General features: G+C 44.6%; 1 protein-coding gene across 2 annotated transcripts; it reads left to right on the top strand.

Moving 5' to 3' along the window:
* The first annotated feature begins 15,656 nt into the window (after positions 1-15,656).
* Positions 15,657-22,353, top strand: PIANP (PILR alpha associated neural protein). Of its 2 annotated transcripts, none has more exons than XM_031444196.2 (6): positions 15,657-15,839; positions 17,969-18,028; positions 18,289-18,800; positions 19,598-19,679; positions 20,477-20,698; positions 21,128-22,353. In XM_031444196.2, exons 2-6 carry the CDS (start codon positions 18,012-18,014, stop codon positions 21,147-21,149), a joined length of 855 nt encoding a protein of 284 aa, XP_031300056.1. In that variant the 5' UTR covers positions 15,657-15,839; positions 17,969-18,011; the 3' UTR covers positions 21,150-22,353. The 2 variants fall into 2 exon arrangements, with proteins under 2 accessions (XP_031300056.1, XP_010989156.1); XM_010990854.3 differs by lacking the exon at positions 15,657-15,839 and adding an exon at positions 17,427-17,728.
* The last annotated feature ends 1,202 nt before the right edge of the window (positions 22,354-23,555 follow it).

Here is a 23,555-nt window from a genome sequence, read left to right as displayed (position 1 = left end):
GAAGTGTGCTATTAGCTCTAGGGGTTTTGTTTTTGGTTTTTTTGGTCTGTGTATGTTGTTGTTCAACTTTTTATTTAATCTTTACAACAACCCTTTGAGGTGCATATTTAAATATATATATATATATATATATATATATATATATATATATATATATATATATATATATATATATATATATATATATTTTTTTTTAGGGGAAAGGTAATTTGGCTTATTTACTTATTTATTATTATTATTTTTTTATTTGATGGAGGTACTGGGGATTGAACCCAGGACCTTGTGCATGCTAGGCATATGCTCTACCACTGAGCTATGCCCTCCCTGCTATGGTGCACATTAATATCTCAATTAACATATGACGACACTGAGGATCACAGAAGTTAAATAATTGTTGAAGGTCACCAGTATAAGTGGTGGAACTGAGATCCATATACAAGTTTGTCTGACTCCAACATTATGCTAGGAAAGAGAAGACAAAGCAGAAATGAAAGAGAGAAGAGAAGGAGAAAGGTATTCTGAGATCTCCTCCTAATTCAGCGTTACACTAGTTGCGACCTTTGCAAATCATGCCATCTTGTGGTGTCCCCTTTTCTGTATCTGCAGAGTGAGAGATAAAGGCCAGTTCTAATTCTGATGTTTTACATTCCGTTCCGTGAGACAAAGAAGTATAAGAGGAGAAAATGAGGGAACAATTAGTAAATAGAAAAGGAGAATTTGGAGAAATAAAGGAGAGAGGGTGGACTAAAGAGTGAGATTAGAAAGGGCAGAGAGAGAAGAGGAGGAGGGGTAGATGTGAGAAAGAAGAGCACGGACTAGAAATGAGGAAAGAAGAGGGGAAAGTGGGAAGAAAAGTACAGGTCTCCAAGGGAAGGATGGAGCTAATTAAACTTAAGCAAAGCCTAGGACTTAACATTTATTCATTCATTTGTTACTAAGTGACAGTTATGTGCAAGGCCATGTGCCAGGCGCTGTGTTTTTAATGCTGAGGATTGAAAACAAGATGTACTGAAATAAAGCTTGAGAGACTGACTGACGTCTAAGGGGTCAGTCACATAATAAAATATTCATCATTGATTGAAAAGAATATATTTAGCACCTCTTATGCCAGTCATTGTTCTAACTGCTAGGGATACAGACAGAATACGTGCCCTCATGGTATTTACATTCTTGTGGTGAGACTCAGGCAATAAATACATACATCCACACATAAGTGGTCAGGAGGTAATAAACTTATAAAGCAAAACAAAACAAGGAGGGGGGATGGGGAATGCAGAAGACATTTCCTATTTTATATATGGTCGTAAGGAAAGGCCTCTCTGATAAGGTGACAGTGGAGAAGAGAGTTTAAAAAAAGAAAAAGGAGCAAGGCAGGAGAGGATGGTGGTGGCTCAGACGAAGGTGGTAGCAGTGGAGGCGAGAAGTTGTTGGATTCTGAAGTTAATTTAAAGCTAGGGTGAACAGAATTTGCAAATGGATTAGTTGTGAGCTGTAAAAGGAAAAGAAGGAGTTAAAAATTACATCCTGCAGGCAAGTTGCACCAAACTTTCAAAATGCAGGTCGTTTTAATCTTATATAAGCTTCTTCAGAAAATAGGAAAAGAAAGGACACTCCCCAGCACTTTCTATGGGGCCAGGATTACTCTGATAACCAAACCGGAAAAGGGCAATACTAGAAAGGAAAATGACAAGCCAACCTCACTTATTAACAGAGATACAAAAATCTTCAATAAAACACTAGCAAACTGAATCCAGCAATGTGCAAAAGAGATAATACACCAAGACTAACTTGAATTTATGTCAGGAATTTAAGGGTAGCTTTATATTACAAAATACACTTATTTTACTCATTATATTAATAGATTAAAGGAAAATCACAATCATCTCAATAAATATAGAAAAACCATGTGATAAAATCAACATTCATTTTTGGCTAAAGAAAAACTTTTAGAAAAGTAAAAGGGAAATTGTAAATCTGATGAAGAAATGCCTGGTGTCAACAATTCTATTCAGTGTCATAACGGGGATCCTAGCCAGAGCACTAAGATAAGAAAGAAAAAAAAAAGTAAAAGGATTAGATAAAAAAAGAAACAAAGCAGTTACCATTTACAGAAAATGTGAAAATGTGACTGCATATGTAGAAAATTCAAAAGAATCTACAAATAAATTATTATAATAATAATATAATAATTAACAAGGTTGCTTGATTAAGAAAATATAAAATCAACTATATATATATGAACAACAAACAATTAGATGATGAATAATTTTTAAATTACCACTTGCAGAGGCAAGGAAACCTTCCTACACTGTTGGTGGGAATGTAAATTGGTGCAGCCACTATGGAAAATAGTATGAAGATTCCTTAAAAAACCAAAAGTAGACTCACCATATGATCCAGCAATCCCACTCCTGGGCATATATCCGGAAGAAACTGTAATTCAAAAAGATACATGCACCCCAATGTTCATAGCAGTACTGTTTACAATAGCCAAGACATGAAAGCAACCTAAATGTCCATCGACAGATGAATGAATAAAGATGTGGTATATATACAGTGGAATATTACTCAGACATAAAAAAGAATGAAATAATGCCATTTGTAGCAACATGGTTGGACCTAGAGATTATCATACTAAATGAAGTAAGTTAAACAGAGAAAGACAAATATCATATGATATCATTTATATGTGGAATCTAAAAAAAATGACACAAATGAACTTATTTACAAAACAGAAACAGACTTACAGACATAAACAAACTTATGGTTATACCAAAGAGGAAAGGGAGGGGGAGGGATAAATTAGGAGTCTGGGATTAGTAGATACAAACTACTACATATAAAATAGATAAAACAGCAAGGTCCTACTATATAGCACAGAGAACTATATTCAATAGCTTGTAATAATCTATAATAAAGAAGAATATGAAAAAGAATATATAGACATACAACTGAATCACTATGCTGTACACCAGAAACTAACACAACATTGTAAATCAACTCCACTTCAATAAAAAAATTACCACTTGCAATACTATGAAAAGTATCAAATATCAACTTATAAATATAACAAAATATGTATAAGACCCATATGTTGTGAATTTTATTATGAGACACTGAAGACCTAAAATAAATGGAGAGATATTTCACATTCATAGATTAGAATTCATAATATCATGAAGAAGTCAGTTCTCCCTAAAGTGATTTATAGATTCAGTACAATCCTAATCAAAATCCAAACAGGCTTTTTTGGTAAGTATATGAAACTGACAAACTGATTTCTAAAATGCATGGAAATGCAAAAGGTCAAGAATAACCTCTTGAAAACAAACAAGGTGGAAAGACTTGCTTTACCAGATACCAGGACACAATTACAAAGCCATGATAATTAAGATAGCGTAGTACTGGCACAAGATACAGACAGATAAATTGACCACTAGAACACAATACAGAGCTCAGAAACAAATCCACACGCATGGACACTTGGTTTATGATAGTTTGCACATTTGAGCAGGAGGGAAAGGACACACATTTCAATGTTGCTGTGACATCTATGTGGTGTAGATATCTATATGAAAATATAAAATTGAACCCCTATTTTAAGCCATGTATTAAAAATCACTCAATACTATGCTACAGCCTAAATGTCAGGGGCAAATTAAAAAAGGCTTTTGAGGGATGGAGGGTATAGTTCAGTGGTGGAGCATGTGCTTAGCATGCACGAGGTCCTGGGTTCAATCCCCAGTCCCTCCATTAAAATAAATAAATAAACAAACCTAATTACCTCCCCCCCCCTTTTTTTTTAAAAAGGTTTTTGGAAGATAGTAAGAATTTAGTGATGAATTCAAGGTGGGGAAGTCTTTCTTAAGGATCAAATATACTGACCATAAAGGGAAGGATTGGTTCATTTGACTACATTAAAATCAAGAACATCTGTTAATCAAAAGACAAGCCACAGAATAGAAGGAAGCATTTGTAATATATATCACTGACAAAGGATGTGTCTGGGATGTATAAAGAACTAAAAATGAGTAAGAAAAAAATGCTAACAATACGAATTGTAAACATGAACTAAAGATTAGAACTTGCACTACACGAGGAAATCCACAAGGCCATGATTACGAAAAAGTGCTCAACCTTATTAGTATTAGTTTAGTATTAAAGAAATGCAATAATGAAATATCACTGTATCCACCAAAATAGCTAAAATTAAAGTTTGAAAATATCAAGAGTTGACAAAAATATGGAGCGAGAGATGTTCTCACACAAAATTAATGAGAGTACAATGAGGTTAAACCAGTGTGGAAAAGTTTAGCATTAATAAAGATGCCCTATGCCCTGATTCCACTGCAACATACATAACAAATACATATAGAATTATTACATATGTATCATCAAAAGCAGACAAAAGAAGCTATATTGTTAAGGCATGTACACACATACACAGAAACTATTAATAGCACGGAAGTGATTGCCATAAAAGTCAAAATACTACTTAACCTATGGTGAGGGCGGAATTGTGTGACAGAGTGAGGACACAGAGTTCCTTTCTGAGTACCAGCAAGATTCTTTAATTTGGCCTGGATGGTGGTTGCATGAGTATTCCCTCTATAAGTATTCTTTTATGAGTAGTCAGTATACTTTGTGCTCTTATTGCATGTCTTGATGTTATATTTCACAATAAAAATTGGCTTTGAAAAACATTTAATTCAATAACCATACATGACAGAATTCTTAGCAAACTAGGAATAGAAGGGGTCTTCCTTAACTTGATAAAACTTATTTAAATAAAAAAACTACAGCAAATACCTTTCTTACTGGGAAAACATTGTAAGTGTTTATTTTAAGTCCAGGAACAAAAGAAAGAAGCCAGCTATTACTGCTTGTGTTCAACATTGTACCAAAGGACCAGGCCAGCACAAGCAGAGGGAATTAAAGGCATAGTATTGGAAAGGAAAAAGCAAATAGGCATCATTTGCAGATGACATGATTGTCTTCATAGAAAATTCCAAAAATCTATCGAAAAATAAGTATACACAAGAGAGAGTTTATTAGGGTGGTTGTTGGGGGCGGTTATAGCTGAGTGGTATAGCATGTGGTTAGCATACACGAAGTCCTGGGTTCAATCTCCAGTACTTCCAATTTAAAAACAAACAAACAAACAAAACAAGTAGAAAGCCTTGGTTATTAAAAAAAAAGGTGGTTGGCTCTAAAATCAATATGGAAAATTAATTGCATTTCTATGTGCAAAAAAAAAGAACTATTTGAAATGTAATCTTTAAAAATACCATTTACCATAAAAGAAAAGCAATAAAGTACCAGGAATAAATAAAATGGAAGATATGCATTAGCTGTATGCAGAAAATTACACAAGTTCATTGAAAGACATTAACGACCTAAATAAATTGAGAGATATCCCCAATCCTTGATAGGAAGTTTCTCTATCAAAAAATACTAGTTTGTCTCCAATTGGACTTTGTGTTCAATGCAATTCCAACCAAAGTCCTGCACAATTTGACAAGCTGATTCTCAGAGCAATAGCCAAGAAGTGACAAGGTGCTCCTGAAGAAGAGTGTATTGGCACAGTGGTGTTTGCTCTGGGAGATACCTAGATTTATTTTAAAGCTATATGATTTAAGAAAGTGTGTTATTGGTGCAGGTTTTAAAAGCTGACCAGCAGAACAGAAAATAGAGTGTCCAGAAACAGATCCATGTATGTATGGAACTTTGATCTCTAACAGAGGTAGCAAAGCAGATCAGGCAGAAAGGAGGGACTATTTAATAAATGAGGCTGTGGTAACTGATTTTTCATATTAAAAAATGAAAAATATATACCATAAACAAGACTTTCTTAAAAATGGAACACCTAACTATACAACCAAATCAACTGAGGTGTGAGCCAAATGTGGTCACAGGAATGGAGAAACTGTTATATTAGTTATTTCCAAATGATGAGATTTGGAGAGTATTTTCCCCCCTTAATCTGTATTATTTGAATTTTTAAAATAAACATATATAACCAGAAAAAAAGAAAAGAAAAGAAAGAAAAAGAACCCCTTATAACACACAAAACACAAAAATCAACTTCAGGTAGACTTAGAACTTAAGTATAAAGGGCAAAAGTTTAAAAAAAAAGTTTTTAATGGAGGTATTGGGAATTGAACCCAGGACCTTGTGCATGCAAAGCATGTGCTCTACCACTGAGTTATAGTCACCCAGTAAAATCTTTTGAAGAATATGTAAGAAAATATTTTTCAGACCAGGAGGGTAGAGAGTGATTTTTTTATGTGAGATACAAACAGCATAATCATAAAATGAAGGATTGATAAATATGCCTTTATTAAAATTACAAATCTCTGATAATCAAAATATGTCATGAAAAAAAGTGAAAGGAGAGGTCACAAATATCTTCATGAAGAAGAAGATATTTGCAGCACATAAAACTGACAAAAGATTAGTATCCAGAATATATAACGATTTCCTACAACAATCAGAAAAACACAAACAACTCAAATAATCAGGCATTTCCCAGAAGATATAACTCAAAAGGCTAATGCTTATATAAAAAGATACTCAACTACATTAGAAGTTAGAGAAATGTCAAATAAAACCACCATGAGATATTATAATACACCTACTGGATTGGCAAAAATTAAGAAGTCTAAGAATATAAGTGTTAGAGAGAACATAGATCAAGGGGAACTCCAACACTGATGATAGGACTTTAAATTGAAAAACACTTTGGCATTATTTCTCAAAGATGATTGTTCTCATATCTCACAACTTAGCAATCTCACTGCTAGATATGTATGTAGTCTAGAGGAATTCTTGCTCTTATACAGGAGACACAATCATGTTCATAGCAACAATGTTTATAATAGCAAAAAAAAAAAAAGGAAATAATTCATAAAGAAGAATAGGTAAATTATTGTATGTTTGGTGTATCACACTGTGGTACAATACATTCTAGTGAAAATATATGAACTCCAGCAACATGCAACCATATGGACAAATCTTGTAAATATTCATATTGAGTGAAAAAATAAACATGTACCGAAAGACTACATATAATGAGATATCATTTTATAGAGCCTGAAAATGAGCAAGACTAAGCAACATATTGTTTAGTTGATATCTGTTTGTGAGAAAATGATATTTAAAAAGCAATGGAAGTCAGCAGAAGGAAAGAAATAATAAAGATCAAGGAGAAACTAAATAAAATAGAGATTTAAAAAATCAGAAAAAAAATCAATCAAACCAAGAGTTGGTTTTTTGAAAGAGTAAACAAAATTGACAAACCTCTGGCCTGGCTCACCAAGAATAAAAGAGAGAGGACACAAATAAACAAAATAAGAAATGAAAATGGAGAAATTACAACTAACACCACAGAAAAACAAAAAACTATAAGAATACTATGAACAACTATATGGCAATAAATTGGACAACCTGGAAGAAATGGACAAGTTTCTAGAAACATACAATCCATCAAAACTGAATCAAGAAAAAATAGATCATTTGAACAGCCAATCACTAGAAGTGAAATAGAATCAGCAATGAAAAAACCTCCCTACAAACAGAAGTCCAGGACCAGATGGCTTCACCGGGGAATTCTATCAAACATACAAAGAAGAGCTCATACCAGTCCTTCTCAAACTCTTACAAAAGATTGAAGAGGAGGGAATACTCCTAAACTAATTCTATGAAAGTACCATCACCCTGATACCAAAGCCAGACAAAGACATATAGTTAAAGAAAACTATAAGTCAATATCGTTGATTAACACAGATGCAAAAATCCTCAACAAAATATTAGCAAACAGAATCCAACAGCATGTAAACAAGATTATACATCATGATCAAGTTGGGTTCATCCCAGGGACACAAGGATGGCTCAACATACAGAAATCAATCAATGTGATACATACACCACACCACATCAACAAGAGAAAGGGCAAAAATCATATGATCATCTCAATAGATGCAGAAAAAGTATTTGATAAAATTCAACACCCATTTATGATAAAAACTAACGAAAGTGGGCATAGAGGGAACACATCTCAACATAATAAAAGCAATTTATGACAAACCTACAGCCAGCATGATACTCAGTGATGAAAGTTGAAAGCCTTCCCACTAAAATCCGAAACAAGATGAGGATGCCCACTCTCACAAATTCTATTCAATATAGTATTGGAAGTCCTAGCCACAGCAATTAAACAAGAAAAATAAATAAAAGGGATCCAAACTGGAAAAGAAGTAAAACTGTCACTATATGCAGATGATATGATATTGTATATAGAAAACCCTAAAGGCTCCACAGAAAAACCACTAGAGCTGATAAAAGAATTCTGCGAGGTAGCAGGACACAAAATTAACATACAGAAGTCAGTTGCATTTCTTTACACTAACAATGAAATACCAGAAAAGGAAAGTAAAGGAAAAAATCCCTTTTAAAATTGCATCCAAAAAAATAATATACTTAGCAATAAATCTGACCAAGGAAGTGAAAGACTTTTATGCAGAGAACTACAAAACATTGACTAGGGAAATTAAAGATGACTTAAAGAAATGGAAAGATATCCCATGTTCTTGGATTGGAAGAATCAATATTGTTAAAATGGCCATACTATCCAAAGCAATCTACAGATTTAATGCACTCCCTATCAAATTACCCAGGACATATTTCACAGAACTAGAACAAATCATAATAAAATTTATATGGAACCAAAAAAGACCTAGAATTGCCAAAAAATTACTGAAGAAAAAGAAAGAGGCTGGAGGAATAACTCTCCCAGACTTCAGACAATACTACAGAGCTACAGTAATCAAAACAGCATGGTTTTGGTACAAAAACAGACATATGGACCAATGGATCAGAATAGAGAGCCCAGAAATGAACCCACAAACTTTTGGTCAACTAATCTTTGAAAAAGGAGGCAAGAATATACAATGGAATAAAGACAGTCTCTTCAGTAAATGGTGTTGGGAAAACTGGACAGCAGCATGTAAATCAATGAAGCTAAAACACTCCCTTACACCATACACAAAAATAAACTCAAAATGGATCAAAGGCTTAAACATAAGACAAGATACAATAAACCTCCTAGAAGAGAATGTAGGCAAAACATTACCTGACATACATCTTAGCAATGTTCTCCTAGGGCAGTCTACCCAGGCAATAGAAATAAAAGCAAGAATAAACAAATGGGACTTAATTAAACTTTCAAGGTTCTGCACAGCAAAGGCAACCATAAGTAAAACAAAATGACAGCCTATGGAATGGGAGAAAATTTTTGCAAATGAAACCGACAAAGGCTTGATCTCCAGAATATATAAGCAGCTCATACGACTTACAAGAAAAAAACAAACAACCCAATCAAATCACCCGACATTTTTTCATAGAACTAGATTAAATAATCCTAAAATTTATTCAGAATCACAAAAGACCCAGAATTGCCAAAACAATACTGAAGAAAAAGAATGAAGCTGGAGAAATAACCCTCCCAGACTTCAGACAATACTACAGAGCTACAGTTATCAAAACAGCATGGTATTGGTATAAAAACAGACATATGGATCAGTGGAACAGAATAGAGAGCCCAGAAATAAACCCATAGACTTTTGGTCAATTAATCTTTGACAAAGGAGGAAAGAATATGCAATGGAGTAAAGATAGTCTCTTCAACAAATGGTGTTGGGATAACTGTACAGCTGCATGTAAATCAATGAAGTTAGAATATTCCCTCATACCATACACAAAAATAAATTCAAAATGGCTTATAAACTTAAACATAAGACAAAACACTATAAACCTCTTAGAAGAAAACATAGGCAAAGCATTATCTGACATATATCTTAGCAATGTTCTCCTAGGGCAGTCTACCCAGGCAATAGAAATAAAAGCAAAAATAAGCAAATGGGACCTAATTAAACTCATAAGCTTTTTCACAGCAAAGGAAACCATAAGCAAAACAAAATAACCTACAGAATGGGACAAAATATTTGTAAAAGATGAGACTAACAAGGGCTTAGTTTCCAGAATATATAAACAGCATATACAACTTAATAATAAAAAAACAAGTCAATCCAAAAATGGGCCAAAGACCTAAACAAGCAACTCTCCAATGGAGACATACAAATGGCCAATAAGCACATGAAATAATGCTCAATATAGCTAATTATCAGAGAAATGCAAATCAAAACTACATGAGGTACCATCTCACACCAGTCAGAATGGCCATCATGAAAAAGTTCACAAATGATAAATGCTGGAGAAGGTGTGGAGAAAAGAGAACCCTCCTACACGTTGGTGGGAACGTAGTGTGGTGTAGCCATTATGGAAAACAGTATGGAGATTCCTTAAAAAACTAAAAGTAGAGCTACCATATGATCCAGCAATCCCACTCCTGAGCATATATCCAGAGGGAACTCTAATTCGAAAAAATACATGCACCTCAGTGTTCATAGCAGCACTATTTACAATAGCCGAAACATGGAAACAACCTACATGTCCATCGACAGATGACTGGAGAAAAAAGCTGTGGTGTATTTATATAATAGAATAGTACTCAACCATTAAAAATAGTAAAATAATGCCATCTGCAGCAACATAAATGGACCTGGACATTGCCGTTCTAAACGAAGTAAGCCAGAAGGAGAAAGAAGAATACCACATGATATACTTATATGTGGAATCTAAACAAAAGACAAATGAACTTATTTACAAAACAGAAACAGACTCACAGACATAGAAAACAAACTTACGGTTACGGAGGGAGAAGGGGGTGGAAAGGGATAAATTGGGAGTTTGAGATTTGCAGATACTAACTACTATATACAAAATAAATGAACAACAAGTTCATACTGTAGAGCACAGGGAACTATATTCAATATCTTATAGTAACCTATGGTGAAAAAGAATATGAAAACTAATAGATGTATGTATATGTAGGACTGAACTATTATGCCGAACACCAGAAATTGACACAACGTTGTAAACTGACAATACTTCAATTAAAAAAAAAGGGAATAATTTTTTCAAAGTGGGGAAAATATTATAGGGAGGAGGCAGGGGGATAGGAGGTTGAGGGATTATATAGATGCAAGTTATTGGTAACTTTATAGTCCTTGGGTAGAGTGGTGAGTTCACAGATACTCATTTTATTTTGCTCCTAACATATATACTAGTATCTTGTGTAGCAAAATATACATAATTATATTTATATATAATACAAATACGTATTACACTTGTGTATATACATCTAATAAAGTTGAACAAAAGAAAGTCTAGACAGCTACAGAGACTTTTTTTTTTAAAGGATGATGCCAAGATTTTCATCCTGATCAACAAGAAGAAAAGAGATGCCACTATTAAGAGATGAAATGCTGAGGGAGGGGCAGGTCCACAGTTGAATGGAAAAGTCTGGGACAAGAGAAGGGGCTGAGCTGGAGATTACATTTTAGGAGTCATCAGATATGTGATCAGACTGAATGTGATCTCCTGGGGTGTGACCACCCATAGCGCAGAGAGCCAGGATACTGGCAGTCAGGGAGATGGAGAGGAATCAGTAAGGGAGCCTGTGTGGTGGGACAAGATCAGCACAGTGTGCGTAAAAGTCAGGTAAGAAAGTGCTTCTAAGACAGGGGAGGGAGGGTACAGCTCAGTGGTAGTGCAAGCTTAGCAGGTGCCACATCCTGGGTTCAATCCCCAGTACCTCCACTAAATAAATAAATAAATAAACCTAATTACCTTCCCCTCCAAAAACAAACAAACAAAAGGATGTCATCTAAAACGAGGGAGGGTATAGCTCAGTGGTAGAATGCATACCTAGCTGCACAAGGTCCAGGTTCAATTTCCAGTACCTCCATTAAAAATAAAGAAATAAATAAAAACCTAATTCCTCCCCCTCAAATTTTTTTAAATAAATAAAATGGGACATGATCACCTGTATCAAAGGCAGCTGATCACCAAGTAAAATGAGACTGACAATTGACCTCTGGGTTTAGAAATAGAGGTCACAGGTGGCCTTGACAAGAGATGTTTCAGCAGAGAAGTTTGGGCAGAAGCCCATCAGCAGTGGGTTCAGGACAGTTTGGGAGTCCATCCCCACGTCAGGATACTGTGAAGCTCCTATTCATGGATACAGCAAGACAGCAAAGGCACACCAAGTCAAAAAGGGAAGACATCGACCCGCGCACACGGTATGCCAACTTTACACCAAATACATGAGGAAGTAAGAATTTGCATTACTATTTGCCTGTGTGGGCATAAAGAAACTCTGGAAGGATACAGAGAAATTCATCTCGTTGCGGCAGGGGTGGGAGCTGGAAAGACAGTGGACCAGGTGAGAATGAGGAATTTCACTACCTACCTTTTTGTATACATGTGAATGTATTACCAATTCAAAATAATAAATTACAAAAAGTAGAGTTTAATTAAGTTGATAAAAGAGAAAGAGAAGGAGAGGGAGGAGAAGTGGAAGAGATGGTGAGCAGAGCGCATCTTCTGAGATCTTTGCTGGTACAGGAAGCAGAGAAGGGCCAGCGCTGGAGGGGAATGTGGAGCTAAGGAGGGTTTGTTTTAAGCCTAAGCTGCAAGAAGTGACAACATGTTTACCTGCTGCTGGGTATAATCAAGCAGAGAGGAGGAGGTCATGCTGCGGGAGAGGGAGGGACAGTTCCTGAAATGATGGCTTTGGGTGGCTGAAAAGGCCTGGGATCTCCCTCAGCAGGAGAGGTGGGGACTGAGACTTGGTGATATAGAAGTGGGGAAGTTCTCTTCTGCCTACTTCTATTTTCTCAGAAAAGCAGCAGGCGAGATCATCAGCTGAGAGTGAGAAGAGTTCAGAAGAAGGACATCTGAGAACAGGTAACAGACAGAAGTTTACCCTGACAAATACTGGGAAGCCCCAGTGAGCCCGGAAATAATGATAAAGGTGCCAGCAGAGCCAGACACAGGGAGAGAATTTATAGACCGTGGAGTGTGGGAAGGTCCTCAGATTCATCTGAAGACACGTGTATCACTTCGTATTTCATTGTCTCCCTCGCTCGAGTCTAAGTTCCATGAAGACAGTGATAACTTTGTTCTTTGTCTCCACTGGGCCCCAGGCAGTAGCTCAGTATCCAGCATGTAGTAGGTGTTCAAAAAATAGTCATTGAAAGAATGAATGAATCAAGAATACTAGAAATAATTCATAATGACCCAGAGTCATCAGCGTAAAAGGCATTTACACAGGTAGTGAATACTCACTTGATAAATTTGACCCACACCCATCACAGAACGAGTCCTCTTACAGCTTATCCTCAAGATGCACAGGGCTCAGTGGGACCCAGGGCACGGTGTGATTTGCACACCCTGCCTCACACGGCCCGGTTTGCATCCACTGAGAGACACCAGGAGGAGGGCTCTCTCACTGTTGTCTGACCTCAGAATTATGGGCTGTCAGGGACAGACAAGCAGGAGGCAGCGGCTGCAGATGCTGGTCAGAACAGCAGGTTTCCTTCCGGGAGGCAAGAGTGTCAGGCTAATGATAGTAATAACGTAGGAGATGAGGGGTGAGCATCTGGAGGGGTGGGGGTGTGAGGAGAGACTTGATTTAAATGCTTTAAATTCAGCACAGGGCAGAGATCAGGGAGGGCAGGCAGACAGAGAGGAAAGGCAGATGGAGAGTAGAGGGGAGGCTGAAGAGTTCAGAGTGGGCAGGGGTCCCAGGTGAAGTTCACTAGGCGATCAGTATTGAGCATCTACGAGGAAGGACACCAGGTGAACAAGACCAATGAGGTCTTTGTTCTCCAGTGTATGTGTGGGGGGGTGGACAATAAACAGTAAACAAATATAAGATCATTTCAGAGAGTGATGACTTGAAAAGATACTGATGAGACAGAGTGCGTGGCTGAACAAGAGGGAGCCAACCAGGTGAAGATGCGGGGGGCGGGGGCAGGCAGAGGATTCCACGAAGAAAGAATGAAACATGCAGGGGTGCCAAGAGAATGATCTCAGATGTTTAGAATATCAAGAAGTTCGATCTGGTGCATTGTTTGAACATCGAGAAGTACTACCTGGAGGGCCACTCCTAACAAGGAGTTCAGATTTATTCCAAGTGCAATGAAAAGCCACTGAAATATTTTAAACAGGCAAAAGCATGATATGATTTAGATGTTTTAAATATTACTAGATATTATGAAGACTAGTTTGTAAAGGGCAAGGGCAGAAGCAAGGGGCCAGCTAGGAAGCCACTGCACTATTCCAGATGAGAGATGATAGCTTAGACCAGGATTAGAGCAATAAAGGAGAGAAGTAGATGGATTCAGGATATATTTTGGATGCAGAGCCCATAAGACTTGCTGGTGAATTAGATACAGGGTGGGAATCAGCGAAAAAAGGGAAAGGGAGGAAGGATGTTTCCTAGGTGTTTAGCCTGAACAAGTGGGCGCTGTCATGTCCCAGGATGGGGAACACCAGGAGAGAAATGGACTGGCAGGGGTGGGGGTGGGCTGGAGGGTAGGAGGGGTAATTCAAGACATCTATTTTAGCCATTAGCTTCTCATGACTATTAGACATCCAAGTGGAGATGTCAAGTAGGCTGTTGGATAAATGAGTCTGGAGCTCTGGATATAAATTTAGGATTCGCTGACATTTACATAGTATTTAAGCCCTGGGACTGGATGACATCACTGGACACAGAATGTGGAACGAGAACAGGGCCAAGGACTAATACCCAGGAAACTCTAACATTTAGAGGTCGAGCAGAAGATGGAGAAGGAAAAGACAGCGAGGAGGAAGGGAAACTAGAAGAGTGTGGTGTCCTAGAAGTGCAACACAAATCGAACAGGGTAACATGAAAGAGGAGGGTGGGTTAGGATAGGGTGAGAGTGGGGGCAGGGGAAACTGCTTTTAATAGAGAGGAGGTGAAACTGGACCTAAGTGAAATTTTAATGAAATGAGTCAATTATTGTGAAAAGCCAGGGGAAAATATTCCAGGCAGTGAGAACAGCAAGTGCAAAGGCCCTGTGGCAGGTTAAGAGCCTCTAATTCTAGGAACAGAGATCAGGTCCAGTGTGGCTGGGGCATGAAAAGTGTTAGGAAGGGAAATCAGAGTTACCTGGCAGCCAGTTTATATAGGGCCTTGTAAGTCACAGTAAGGAGTTTGGATATTCTGAGTGCTAGAAAAGCTGAGTAATGCAACTTGGTCTACTTATTGTAAAGATCATTTGGGTGGCTTCGGGGAGAATGCATCATAGCAGGGCCAGAGTGGAATCAGAGGATCAAGTCATTGGGAAAGCCAAGGATGGTGCGAGGTCTTCACCCCCACCCTACCCCCACCTCATCCCCCAGCACTCTTCAGCAGGGGCAAAATAGTCGGGGACACGAGCTTTGGGTGACTCAGAATCTCAGAAACTGGGACAACCATAGGTGTCCATGGAGTTGGGGTGAAGGGTGGAGAAGCCCACCACAGGAACCAGGGAATCGGACAGTCGCTCACCCTCCGCCGCCCTCTCCCACCCTGCACCTGGGATGCAGCTGGGCGCGACTCTGGAGGCACGGCAGCTGGAGGGTTAAACCGTGTAGGAGGGGGAGAGGCGGAGACCGAGAGCTTCAAGCTGCCGCGCCGAGCCCAGCCGAGCCGAGCGCAGCCCGAGCCGAGTCGAGCCGAGCATCTCCCGCCGCCGCCGCCGCCGCCGCCGCCCCGCGCCCCGGGCGCCCGCCCCCCACCATCTCCAGCACCCCGTTGCCGGCCGAACCCCCCGACCATGCTCCGTGCCCCAACCGCTCCCGAGACCCCCCAGCCTGGCGCAGCCCCGAGCGCCCGCAGCCGCCGCGCCGCCGCGCCAGGCATGCAGGTGAGCGAGAGGGCCCCCCCCCGCCCCCACCCAAGGGAGCCCGGCCCTGCGCTCCCGGACTCCGCGCCTTGCGCCCCCGCCTCTCCCGGCGCGGTCCCTCGCCCGGCTCAACCCTCCAGCCTCTAAGCGCGTCTTCCCCGCCGTGCTCGCCATCCCTCCGCGGGTCCCGACTGCATCCTGCCCTCCTGGCGCAGCGGTCACCATCCCCGCGGCTGCCTCCATCCCGCCTTCGGCTCGGCCCCCGGCTCCGTGTATTCTCCTGCCTCGGGTTCCCTTTCTGCTCTCGGCGCTCGCTCCCGTGCAGTCCCTTCCTCAGCGTTTGCCCCCTGGTCCTCGTTTACCCCCTGGTCCTCGTTTACCCCCTACTCTTGTCGCTTTCCATTCCTGTCCGGGGAGCGCGGGCCTGCGGGAGGGGTGGGTTGGCGGCCACGCTGGGGATGGGGCCGGGTTCCCCCAGCCCGAGGCTCCCGCCCCACCCCCAGCCCGTCTCCTGCGCACAACAGGTCGGTGAGGAGCGAGGGGAGGGTGGGGGTGGCGCGCCAGCCGGGGACTGCGGGCTTCCTGGAGGGGGTGACTAAGAGGGTGCAGGGTCCGGGGACTGGAGTTGACGTTGGTTGGGAGATGCACAGACGGAGAGGCGGGTGGGTCCTGGAGTCAGCTGGCCACAGATGTCCCTGGGAGCCCTTTTCCGCTTCACTGGCTCACACTCCTTCCTTCGTCCCTGCAGCTTAGCTCTCTTCCCGGCCCCCTCTCCCTTCTTCCCACCAGGCTCCCATCCCTGCCTCTCTCCGTAGCTCCGTATCCCTTTACGTTTGAAGAAACAATTTCCAACTCCTCCATCTTTGCTGTTCCCGTTTTCCGTCCCCCATCCCTTCCTCGTCTCATTTTGTCCTCAGCACCCTGTTCTCTCCTTTCCCACTTCCTTCCTCCCTATCCCTGGTCTCCTCCACTCCTTTCCTCCCTTCATCTTCCCGTCTCCACTTCCCGTCCTGCCTGGACCTTTCCTTCCTCCTCCTTCTGCCCTTCCCGCTTCTTCCCCGGCTCCTGTGACCCCTTCACCCTCTGTTTCCCTCCCTGACCTTTCGTCCGGCTGTCCCTCAGCATCCTCCAGCTGCCAGTCTTCTGTGCGCCCCCAGTCCCTTCTTTGAAGACTGACCCCCACCCACTTCCTCTTCACCTTTCTCCTGCCTTCTCATGCCTCCCCAACCTTCCCTCTCTCAGCCCATCACCCTTCACATGTCTCCACCCAGCTCGCTTCCCGAGTCCCTTCCACACTCTCCCATCTTATTCCCCTGTTATTCTCTGAGAGTGCTTAATGTCCAGATTTACACCCAGAATCCAGAGAACACAGGGTGTCATCATTCATGGGGAGCCTGCCCCCCCATCCACCACCCTCAGCTCTGAGAACGTGTTCTCCTTTTTCAAAACCATCCATCCAGATTCTCCAAGGACTCTTTACCCAGGAGAGCTACATCTGAGGGGGTGGCCTCTCCCCAACTCTACCTCCCCTCACAGGGCACCTATGCGTTTGGATGATTAAACGCTGAGCAAAAATGATATTCTGTAGTTTTCCTCCCACCCACCTCTCTCCCTCCTTCCATCCCTCCATCTCTTCTTCTCCTTCTCCTGAAGATGCAGATTCCTGGGGCCAACCCTAAGAGAAATGCCTCAGACTACAAGTAGGGTGGGCAGGCTGGGATGCTCCCCCCTGTGCAGCCACACGCTCGTTCACACACTCACTCAGATTGACTTCCTCTTCCCTCCCCCATTCAGACTCCCTCCCTCGCGGTAGGTGCTCAAGGAATCACAAGGTTCTTGGCTCTAAATTAAGATCCAAGAAAAGCTTGGAGCTGTGGGCAGAAGAAGTGAGAAGGAAGGAAGCCAGAGAAGTGAGGGTAGACCCTGGAGTGGGGAGCTAACAGGGACCTGGGAAGTTGCAGACAGGAGCTGGGAGATAGACAGGGGACAGAGTTTTTCCCTCAAGAGGATGCTAAGCAGCCGTGGGTCCTGGGCGGCAGCAGCATAGCTGGCAGCCGCAGCTGGGAGGAGAATGGGGGTGAATGGTGGATGAATGGGCTGGGGAAGTACTCAGGGCAGGGTTGGAATGTGATGAACCCTCTCTCCCCCAGTAAAGGCTGAAAATCCGGGTCATCGCTGAGGAAGATCTCGGACATGAAGTCCAGGATGTGGTAAGTTTGGCACAGCAGAAGGACCTTGGAAGCCACTTTCCCTGAGGTCTTGGCCCTTTCCCTCCTAGACCCACCCAGGGTCTTCCATCCTGAGGGCTAGACCCTAGGAAGATGGGAAATGAGGCCATTTTTCCCAAGGCCCACCTGCTTTTGGCACAGAGACTTGGAGGGAGGCAACCCGGGAACTCTGGTAGCCCATCCTCCTTACACTTATGCCCAGGATGGGCTTGGTCTCAGCCACCTTCTTTCCCTTCCCGCAGGCCTGCACTGCTGCTGTCCCATCTCCTTCCTCTCTGGCCACTGCTGCTGCTGCCCCTCCCACCACCTGCTCAAGGTTCCTCCTCCTCCCCTCGAACCCCACCAGCCCCAGCCCGCCCCCCCTGTGCCCGGGGAGGCCCCTCGGCCCCACGCCATGTGTGCGTGTGGGAGCGGGCACCCCCACCAAGCCGATCCCCTCGGGTCCCAAGATCTCGTCGGCAAGTTCTGCCAGGCACTGCGCCCCCTGCCACCCCATCAGGCTTTGAGGAGGGACCACCCTCGTCCCAGTACCCGTGGGCTATTGTATGGGGCCCCACAGTGTCCCGAGACGATGGAGGAGACCCCAGCTCTGCCAATCCTGGATTTCTGCCTCTGGACTATGGTTTTGCAGCCCCCCATGGGCTGGCTACCCCACACCCCAACTCAGACTCCATGCGGGGTGATGGAGATGGGCTCATCCTGGGAGAAGCACCTGCCACCCTACGGCCGTTCCTGTTCGGGGGCCGCGGGGAAGGTGAGTGGGAGTGGGGGGAGCTGGTAGGGATGTGAGGGTTGGGTGGGAGGCTGGTTGAAGACTCCAAGGGCAGCAATAGGGGCCTTGTCTGTTAGCCCTTCCACAAACGTGTCGGGTGGGCAGTATGCTGGCACAGGCGGCCGAGATGAAGATGCAGCTGAGCCTCAGAGGAGTTCAGGTCCACCAGAGAAGACAGATGCGTAAACACTTGGGGATGAGTCAACGTAATAAGTGCTCTAAGAGAGGCATGCACAGCATGTCTTTAGGAAAAGAGAGAAAGGAGAGACTGCTTCTGCCTGGGGAGTAGGACACCTTCCAAGAATTGACATTTGAGCTGGACCTTGGAAACAGTGGGAGTACTCCAGGCAGAGGAACACCGCAGCTGAACGGCCCTTCAGGGTGACATCTTGGCTCAGGGAGGGCTGAGACAGGGCCAGTGGTTTGGGGGTGGGGCCAGGACAGAGATGGACATGTCCACCCCCTAGCTTCTATGCAGAGAGAGAGGTTCTCTCTGACCTTGGAGCCTCCTGATCACACGCATGCAGATTTGAGGAAGTGGAGAAAAAGGATTTGGGAGGAAAAGAGCTGAAAACTCTGGGGAAAGCTGATAATAAGAATAAAGCGGGGGCTTGGGAAAAAAGAAAAAAGGAATAAGGCGGGGAGGCGCCAGAGAAGCAGAGAGAGAGTTGGGTGATGTGGATTCAAATGGCAACACTCCTCCTAACCCCACCCCCTGCCCCTCTTGGCTCCCACCACCTCAGGCCTCCCTAAAAGTTTCTCCCTACCCCTCCAATCAGGTGTGGACCCTCAGCTCTATGTCACAATTACCATCTCCATCATCATTGTCCTCGTGGCCACTGGCATCATCTTCAAGTTCTGGTAAGGGGGGGTGGTGCTGGCAGATGGGGACTGAGTTTTTGGCAATGTTTGGCTGGGAGAGGGGAGGGAGCAAGGGCAGCGCAGCAGTTTTGCCAGGGGTGGGACAGAAGGTGGAGGAAGGCAAGAACTTTTCGAAAAGAAAGGAAGGATTTGGGTCGGGGGAGCAGTGAGGAATGAGCAGATTCCTTCTCTCGGGGAAGTACAAGGGTAATCGGAGACATGGGGGAATCACTTGTGTGCACGGAGGTGGGGGGGCTTTGGTGGACATCCCTTGGTCCCCATTTCCTCCAAGACCCATTCTGCCATGCCCCTTCTTAAGGCTGCCTTGGGCAGAGGGAGAAAATCTGGAGCTTTCTTTGCATGCATTTAATAACGGGTCACTCAGTCCTTCACACTTTACTGCGAGAATCATTAGACTCAGGCGTCCAGATCATTAGTTGACTTTGAACTAGAACTAAACCTGCCAGGCGCCTGCTGAGGAGAGAAATGGCTCTTCTGGGTATGCAGGGGGGAGGGGGCGGTTCTGGGGGAATCTGTGTGTTGATGGGGAGGAGGTACTCATTCTGTGGATCTGCACCAGGTAGGAGGGTGGTTTAGATTCCCGAGCCCCCTGGGGATAGGGGGAAGTGGTTTGTGGACACGGTCTCAGAACATGCAGTGTGGGGAACTGTTAAAGGCCGGTTTCTTTGCTGTAGGATGTTGGGGGTACCTGGGGGTGGCTGGGGGTGACCAGCGCTGGAAGCCCAGGTTGGGGGCTTCTTGAGTGTGTAAGAACTTCCTTCCTTCCGGTGCACCAGCTGGGACCGCAGCCAGAAGCGGCGCAGGCCCTCAGGGCAGCAAGGTGCCCTGAGACAGGAGGAGAGCCAGCAGCCATTAACAGACCTGTCCCCAGCTGGGGTCACTGTGCTGGGGGCCTTCGGGGACTCGCCTACCCCAACCCCTGACCATGAGGAGCCCCGAGGGGGACCCCGGCCTGGGATGCCCCAGCCCAAGGGGGCTCCAGCCTTCCAGTTGAACCGGTGAGGGCAGAGCAAAGGGATGGGGGGGTGGGGAGGGGAGGCAACTCAGGGCTGTGATTGGGGTGCTCCCTTCCGGGTGGGTGGGGAGGAGGCAGACCTGGCCCTCCGCAGGAGACTGCACCTCTCCTGTTTGGGGGGACCCTTCCGTCTCCTGCTCTCTGTGGATCTGTGTACTGGTCTCACACTGCCATTTCACTCCACTCTGCCCTTTTTTATTTCCTCCTTTATTTTCCCTTAAGGCGGGGAGGTTTATTTATTTGCTTATTTTTTTAAATAGAGGTACTCAGTGGTGGAGTGCATGCCTAGCATGCACAAGGTCCCAGGTCCACTCTGCCTTCTTAACCATGATCCTTTTCTCCTCTTGGACTGCCCTTTCGATTCTGGCCTGCCTTTTGGTTCCTGACTGTGCCCTTTCCCTTTTCCTCTCAGGATTCCCCTGGTGAATCTGTGATGCTCCCCAATGCTGGGGTGCCACCAAGCAGGAAGCCAAGGGGCTGGCAGAGCCCCCATCCCGCTGAGGGCAGGGCGGCTGTGGGAGCTGGGGCTCCGGCCCTAGCACGCATCTCGGAACACTCATTAGCCCACAGGCGAGCCCACCTGCTTACTCTCCTTTAGGTGGGGGCCTCACATATCTGTGGCTTCTGGTCCCCCATCCCCACCCTTGCACACTCACATGAAAGCCTTGCACACTCCTCTCTCCCCTCACAGGCCATTGCACACACTCCTGCTCGTGTACAGCCAGTCTCCCCTCTACAGGTCCCTCCATCCCCTCTTCTGTTTCACACTTTTCACTTTCTCTTCTGCCCCCTTCCTCGCCCAGCCCATCACTCAGGGGTCTGTGGGTGACTCCCGCGACCTCTCATGCCTTTCCTGACTCCACGTCGTGGTGTTGTGTGTCGTGCCCACACTCCACCTCATGAACCCCACTGTTGGAGTTTCTCTGGCCCCTGCATGCTGCCCTGGAGGTGGGTGGGAGGTGAGCTGGGGGCTCCTGGGGCCCCCGTCTGTCACGGTCCCATCCCGGTCCATATGTTCCTCTGTCTCCCCCATCCCACCCTGAGGGTGCGCTCATTACCCTGAGGGCTCCCCGTCACTGTGGGAATGGGAGTAGTGAGGCCCCCAGACTCCTCCCCCGCCCCCTGCTAAGTTCTGTTGTCTGGGAGATGGCTTTTGGGAGGAGTCACTTGCTGCACTACATGAGAAAGGGGCTCCCACTTGCCCTTCCCTGCCTCCTAAGTCCCTGCTGTCTTGTCTGTCCTGGCTGTCTGTGTATGTCACTCTGGAACTCAGAGCCCTGAGCCAGCCCTCTACTTCCCAGCATCCCTGAGGGCCTCCCTAACTCCACCTAGGCTGCCAGGGACTGGAGCCAGCTGGTTCAAGGCCATTGGGAGCTCTGCCTCCCAATCCACCTCTCCCTCTCTCCTTCCCTCCCTGCCTCCTTGGTTCCTCCACATTCCCTCCCTCCCTCCACCCCGACCCCTCAGGTTTGTCCTGACTTCTCACCACTTTCCCACCTTCCTTCCTTCTTTCCTCTCTTACCTGGCTCCTATGCTGTGATATATATTTTTGTATTATCTCTTTCTTCTTGTGGTGATAATCTTGAATTCTTGTGGGATGTAAGTTTCAAAATTTTCAAATAAAGCCTTTGCAAGATACCCGAGTCCCCTGGCCTTATGAGCCCCACAAAGAGGAGAGCAGGGGCGATGGGCAGCCAAGAGGGAGGAAAAGAAAGATGGTGGTGACCCCTCTGGACCTGACATGACCTGGCCTGGTCTGGCCTGGAGTTGAGATTTGATTTGGGGGCTTTGACTTGGGGTGGAACGGAAGGAAGAGACGCTGAAAGGAGCATTCGTGACGAGGAGCAGCCGGAGCAAGAGAGACACTGGAAGAGTGGCTTGTTACTTGCCAGAGGAGGTCAAGGGAGACCACGAGAAAGGAGCAAGAAGAAAAAGGAAACTCCTGGTGAAGGACAGGCAATGGCGCAAGCAAGAAAAGGAAGAGGAGAGTGCTGATAAGACAGATGGAGGGTGAAGGGCAAAAGGAGAAGAAAAAATAGAGCAAATGGGAGAGATGAGAGGGAGCCGCAGGAAAGAGGCTGCCCTGCTTGCTTTATTTTCATCCTTGCTCCCTAACCTGCCCCCACCCACAGCTGCCCCCCAGAAGTCCTGTGGTTAGCTCTCATTAGCTTTCTCTGCTCTGCCCTAAGACAGAGGCACTGCTGGGGTGTGGGGGTGGAATTGAGGGGTGTGTTTGGAGAAGGGAACACAAGCTGCCCAGCTGGGATCAGTCACCTCTGAGCCCCCAATTCTAGGTTTGGCTCTTGTAATAGCCCTGCAAAAACCCACACAACAGCCTCTCAGCTGTTGCTAGGCTCTGTTGCCATGGTAACTACTCAGGTCCCACTTCTCCCCCCACCCCCATCTGTGCCCCACTTGCTCCCTGGAAATGGGGGAGCTCTGGGGAGGAGAGGAGACTGTAATGTGCAAGAGGGCAGTCTGGGCTGCCCTGGCCTGTTTGCCTCCGCGTGTTTATTTTTGCAGCTAGAATCAGGAACGTCGTCTGTGTGGCGGCAGGTTCGTGTTTTAGGGGGTGGGGAGCTTTACTGTGTACTCAGGGAAGTGTGGCTGACTCCGTGCAGCACACAATGGTGAGTGGGGATGAGGGACCAAATTTCTTGGGACCAGAGCAGTATGTGGATCGGAAGCATCAGGCATCCTAACAAAAAGCAGCAAGAAGCAGAGCCAGGCCAAAGAGTGATGAACAACCAATTAAAAGCAGAGGAGCGAGGCAAACAAACATGTTGAGGAGGGCTGGAGGGGACCTGAGGGTGAAGGCAGAGGTGCTGATGGGATGGGTT

The sequence above is a fragment of the Camelus dromedarius genome, chromosome 25, assembly GCF_036321535.1.
Source record: "Camelus dromedarius isolate mCamDro1 chromosome 25, mCamDro1.pat, whole genome shotgun sequence".
In the NCBI taxonomy this organism is placed as follows: Eukaryota; Metazoa; Chordata; class Mammalia; order Artiodactyla; family Camelidae; genus Camelus; species Camelus dromedarius.
Note: the sequence above shows the minus strand (reverse complement) of the source record. Positions and strands in the feature narration are given on the sequence as shown.

Excerpts from the sequence above, each read along its gene's own strand:
- PIANP (XM_031444196.2), top strand. Across the intron at positions 19,680-20,476 it reads GGCATCATCTTCAAGTTCTG|CTGGGACCGCAGCCAGAAGC; the intron begins GTAAGGGGGGGT and ends CCGGTGCACCAG. Across the intron at positions 20,699-21,127 it reads CCAGCCTTCCAGTTGAACCG|GATTCCCCTGGTGAATCTGT; the intron begins GTGAGGGCAGAG and ends TTTTCCTCTCAG.